Consider the following 5,608-nt stretch of genomic DNA (forward strand, 5'->3'; position numbering starts at 1 on the left):
TCTGGAGGTGTAATTCCCAGCTTGGGGAGATGTTCCCACGCTAGCTCTGACCCAGCTCGCTCACTACAAATAGAAGTGCAGCTGCCACGGTGTGAGCAGTGGAACAAGCCAGCCTCCCAAATACACAGATAGGGGTTCCAGTGGTCTTGAGCTTGGCCCCTTGCATGACCACGGCTACCCTGCTGTGTTTAACATGCTGGCTCTCTCAGAGCTGGGAGAGACGTCTCCAGCTGCTATGTAGACAAACCGACAGACACTAGATGGAGGAGTGAGAACGTCACTGGGGGAGAAGTAGGCAAGGTGTGCCCTGCATTCCCATCATAAAATAATTTAGTCCCAATCCTTTGGGCGCTTTGTGTGCAAAGCTCCCACCAATGTGCATAGGATACCTGGGCTCAGAGAGCTCCCAGGTCAGACCCCTGGTATGAACTTCCTGCGTCTTTCGTCCAAAAGGCAGGGCCAAGAGAACAGCTCTATCTCTCCCAGGAATATGTGGGGCTCAGCCCTGAGTCTCCTGGCACCAGGGCCGCCCTTAGGCATCAGCAGCATATGCGGCTGTGTAGGGCACCAGAAAATTTGGGGCACCCCTGGGTCTTAGTGTCTTTCCCTCCCCCCAACCTTTTCCTATCCCTGGTCTGACCCTTCCTGCAAGCTCCCACCACAGCCTTGTGAGTCTTCCTCCAGGGGGGATCTAGTACTTAAAAGTGAAAAAGCCTCCAGCCTGCCAGACCTATTAGCTCAACAGGGAAACTATTAAAGAGCCATCAAGGGGTAATGGAGCCATTTAATAGGCATTTGCCAACCCCCAGGTATAGACTGTCAGTTTCTGAATTTACTGACAAAACCAATTGGGCCTTACGGTTATATTTATTCAGAACCTGTTAGTCTACAGGACCTTAGTTTAAAATTTATTTTAAAATATTTCATCGTTGCGTTGGTGAAGATTATAAAATCACATCTCTATAAAATCTTTGCATAGATTTTTAGATGCACGATATGAGGATTCATCTTTAGCCTTAAATGCCTGGATCATCAGACATACAATTTTTTAAATAAAATCCTTCAAAAGACCCCCCTTACCTAAAATACACATGCCAGCCAGGCTGCCATCGGGCGTAGGGGCACCAGTTTAATAATACTGCATAGGGCCCCATAACTCCTAAGGACAGTTGCCCGGCACTCTGACAGGGCAGCTTCGCCCTAGCTGTGAATCCTGCAAAAAGAGACTTGAGACACAACAGAACAGTCTGGCTGAACGGTTTGCTCTTCTCACGTGAATTTATTGCTGGAATTGATGCTTGCTTGACAGCCCTGGAGAAAGCGTAGGGGGAGCCAATCTACAATTCCCCAGGCCATTCCAATAGGACTCACCTCTGACTGACAGAGGCTGTTTCTACGGATGGGGAGGACAGTTGAGCATTCCAGGCCCGCTCCCCACATCCTCTCTGCTGAGATTCCCTCCAAGGGATTAATTAGACACCGTTGTCCCACAAGAATCAGGGCTGAGCCGTCCAAATCCTTTCCCCACCTGTATGGTAATGCTCACATCACTTTCCCTCCCCTCCCCTGCTGCCGGGATTCAGGAGGCTTTGCATAATTAGTCAAAACCATTAAAATCAGGTCTCTCTTTCAGCTGGCAGCAATGGGCCAGCTCTCCCGCTCCTGTAAATGGATACAACTCTAATGGCTCTCTGCCCATTTACGCCAGCTCAGGACTGAGCCTGATGAGTCTATTTTCAGGCAGGTTTTTCATGGACAGTTCGTAGAGCATCTAATGAGAGGAGTGTAGAGAAAAAGAAACAGAGCTTTGAACTGCTACAGAGCCCTCACTTACCGCTAAAAGCTCTGTAATGAGGGTGGAATGGCTGCAGTGCGGGAGCCAAGAATAGGCTATTTGTTACTCACTCTGCATGTGCCATTAGCTCAGGATAGATGAAGAACCAAGGCTGAGAAAACGCCACCGTGTCATGTTCCCTTCAGATGGTTAATGATTCTTTTAATGGTTATTTACAGGGGCAGGAAGCCGCCATGCCGTGGAATTGAACACGCCCAACCAGCCCCACCATGGCAACTTCCAACTGGACCACACTCCACCCCTCCACCTTCATCCTCCTTGGCATCCCGGGGCTGGAGGCGGCGCACGTCTGGATCTCCATCCCCTTCTGCTTCATCTACATTCTGTCCCTCCTAGGGAACGGCCTCCTCCTGGCTGTTATCAAGACTGAGCCGAGCCTCCACGAGCCCATGTACCTTTTCCTTTGCATGCTGGCTCTCGCCGATCTGGTCATCTCCACCACCACCCTGCCCAAAACCCTCTGCATATTCTGGTTCAGCGACAATGCCATTCACACAAACGCTTGCCTGGCCCAGATTTTTTTGATTCACTCAGTTACTTGCATGGAGTCCGGGTTTATGTTGGCCATGGCTTTTGATCGCTACGTTGCTATCTGTAACCCGCTGCGACACACGGCCATCCTCACCAATCGGGTTGTAGCCAAGATAGGGCTGGGTGTTGTGATGAGGGGGGCCATTTTACTGGGTCCTCACCCATTCCTGCTGAAGCAGCTCCCATACTGCAGGACCAATGTCATTTCCCACACCAATTGTGAGTTCATGGCACTGGTGAAACTGGCCTGTGAGGACACGACGGTTATGAGTGCTTATAGCTTGGCCGTATCGTTTTTCGCCGGGGGATTAGATTTTATCCTCATTGTCCTGTCCTACATCCTGATCCTCCGGGCCGTCTTCAGACTCCCATCCAAGGAGGCACGGCACAAGTCCCTCGGCACCTGCAGCGCCCACGTCATCGCCATGCTGGTGTTTTACACCCCAGCGTCCTTCACCTACTTCTCCCAACGCTTTGGCCATGTGGCTCCCCACATTCACATCCTCATCGCCAACATGTACCTGCTTTTCCCTCCCATGATGAACCCCATCATCTACGGGGTGAAAACCCCGGGGATCCAGCAGAGGGCGCTCCACATCTTGGGCATCAAAATAGACTGAAGGCCCACAGGATGGGTCAGCAGTTGAGGAGCAAGGTCCATGCAGGCAACGTCAGGGCCAGCAAGGCCTGGCATCCAGATGGCTCAGTCACCCCCGGCTGTAGAAACCCACCTCAGCCTTGGTGAGCAGCAGAGCTAATAAACACACTTGTCTGAGTCTGCAACACAACACGGCTTTGACTTTGCCCTACCCTAGAGCATTGTTTTCACTCACCATTTCCACCCAGCCCAGTGAGATCAGAGCCTCATTGTGCAAGGTGCTGTGTGACATACAGCTAGAGACCATCCCTGTCCCATGGGCTTCAATCCAAACAGACAATGTGCACCAACTGTGGGCAAGTCAAGGTTGCGGTCACCCTATATCACAGGTGTGGGATGAGACCCAGGGAGTCCAAGGACTTGCCCAACATCACACAGGGAGTCTAAGACTAAGCCAGTAATTGCTTCAGGGCACCAGCAAACCTCTCCTCATTGCAGGTGAGGAGCAAAGTTTCCCCATGCAGGGGGTCTTGAACCTGATCTGGTCATTGTCAGACAAAGGAGATTGGTCTAGATTGGACTCTGGCCTGAGCCAGTGAACCCAGATCTGAGCCCCAGTCCAGAGCTTTAAACAAAAGGCCTGGTCCTCAATCTACCACATGGCAAACTCATACCCAGATGTCTGCATCTCTCCCTGACGCACCCACTCAGACCCAGCCGGTTGCCTCTCCCCCCGCCACACACCCTCTAAAGCCCAGCCATCTGCCCCTCTCCTCCTCTCAGAATCTTTTACATGTTCCCAGGCCAGAAGGAATCTCTCTGACTATCTCATCTGACCCCCTGCCTGTAGGTACTCGGAGAGGCCAGGAAAGGTGTAGGAGGGGTTCTTGCTGCAGAAAAGAGCTTTGGGAAGACGACTATGACTGGGCCTTGGCAGAGGCTGTGATGTTGCACTCCTCATGATTTTATGAAAATATGCTAACAAGTGTGAATATAATGTAACTGGAATATGGTTCATGCAAAAGGTCTCTTGTAAGATATCATTACAAATCTTATAATCTACTGAGTGTGTTCATCCTATTCGTATAAATGTATCATTCTTGTATCTGAAATTAGAAATATGAAATATAACTCTGAGGTCCTATTGTAATTATGCAAAGTGTGGGCCATTAATGGTGGTTTGGAATGTTTATGGCTCCCATCAACTAGGACAATTGACAGTAGATGGCTCTGTTTACTTGCAAGCCCTCCTCTGAGTCAGGCCAGGAAGAATGAAGGCTTGGGGTCTCACGGGAGATGTGACCATATCACCTGGTACTGGAATCCATTTTAAACCTAGGACTTTCCTATTTAGAAGGAGGAGTGGGGACCCAGAGACAAAAGATTCCTGCCTTGTGCCAAAGCTATATAAGATGGTGGAACATAACAAAGGAGGCTGCAGTAATGAGAGATCCCCTAGCTACCACCTGAGCTGAAACAAGGATTGTACCAGGGGAAAGGATTGGGCCCAGATTAGAAAGGAGTCTAGTCTGTGAAAGAAGCTTATTGGAACATCTCTGAGGGTGAGATTTACCTGCATTTAGTTTCCTACACTTAAACTAGTGTGTTTTTGTTTTATTTTGTTTGGTAATTTACTTTGTTCCATCTGCTATTACTTGGAACCACTTAAATTTTACTTTTTATATTAAATAAAATCACTTTTTACCTATTAACTAACCCAGAGCAAGTAATTAGTACCTGGGAGAGCAAACAGCTGTGCATACCTCTCTATTACTGTTATAGAGAGTGAACAATTTATGAATTTACTCTGTATATGATTTATACAGAGTAAAATGGATTTATTTCAGGTTTTTATCCCATTGGGAAACTGGGTGTCCGGGTGCTAGAAACAGGAGCACTTCTTAAGCTGTTTTCAATTAAGCCTGCAGCTTTTGGTGAACATGGTTCAGACTCTGGGTCTCTGTTTGCAGCAGGCTAGTGTATCTGCCTCAACAAGCCAGAGTACTGAAGTCCCAAGCTGCTAGGGAAAATGGACACAGAGGTAGTCTCAGCACATCAGGTGGCAGTACCAAGGGGGTCTCTGTGACCCAACCCATCACAGAGGCCTAATGACTGGCCATTGGGAAGGGATGGGGGGAGTCTCCATGGACTGTGCACTGAGGAGAATAGGGCTGGCAACAAGAAGGTTTCCTGGAGGAAGCTTAGTGGCTCAACAATGCAATACAGTTTAGCACTGCATTACAGGGTCCACTACTAGTGAGAGGACCATGCCCATCTCCTCTCCTCTCCTCTCTTAAGGATGTTTGCTGTGCATTCAATTCTTAGGCCCAGCTCCCTGCTAGGAGCTAGGTGCCTGCTGGTGACTGTCCCAGCTCCTCAGTCTGCATCCAGCACTGTTAGTGTGTCTGGCACTCCATTGCTGCTCCTAGGGTTTGGAAGGGGCCATTCATGTAACTGCATCTCTGGCCCCCATTCCACTCACAGGGACTGAACTAGTGTCTGCCTCCCTTAGCACCAATCCCTTCATAGAATCATAGAATATCAGGGTTGGAAGGGACCTCAGGAGTGCATTTAGTCCAAGCCCCTGCTCAAAGCAGGACCAATGCACAGACAGATTTTTGCCC

At 49.3% G+C, this 5,608-nt stretch overlaps 1 protein-coding gene across 1 annotated transcript; it reads left to right on the top strand.

Moving 5' to 3' along the window:
• Window positions 1-2,064: 2,064 nt before the first annotated feature.
• Window positions 2,065-3,006, top strand: LOC101936163 (olfactory receptor 52K2-like). Its single transcript, XM_005314615.4, has one exon. It carries the CDS (start codon window positions 2,065-2,067, stop codon window positions 3,004-3,006), a length of 942 nt encoding a protein of 313 aa, XP_005314672.3.
• Window positions 3,007-5,608: the final 2,602 nt, after the last annotated feature.

The sequence above is a fragment of the Chrysemys picta genome, chromosome 1 (assembly GCF_011386835.1).
Source record: "Chrysemys picta bellii isolate R12L10 chromosome 1, ASM1138683v2, whole genome shotgun sequence".
Taxonomy (NCBI): domain Eukaryota; kingdom Metazoa; phylum Chordata; order Testudines; family Emydidae; genus Chrysemys; species Chrysemys picta.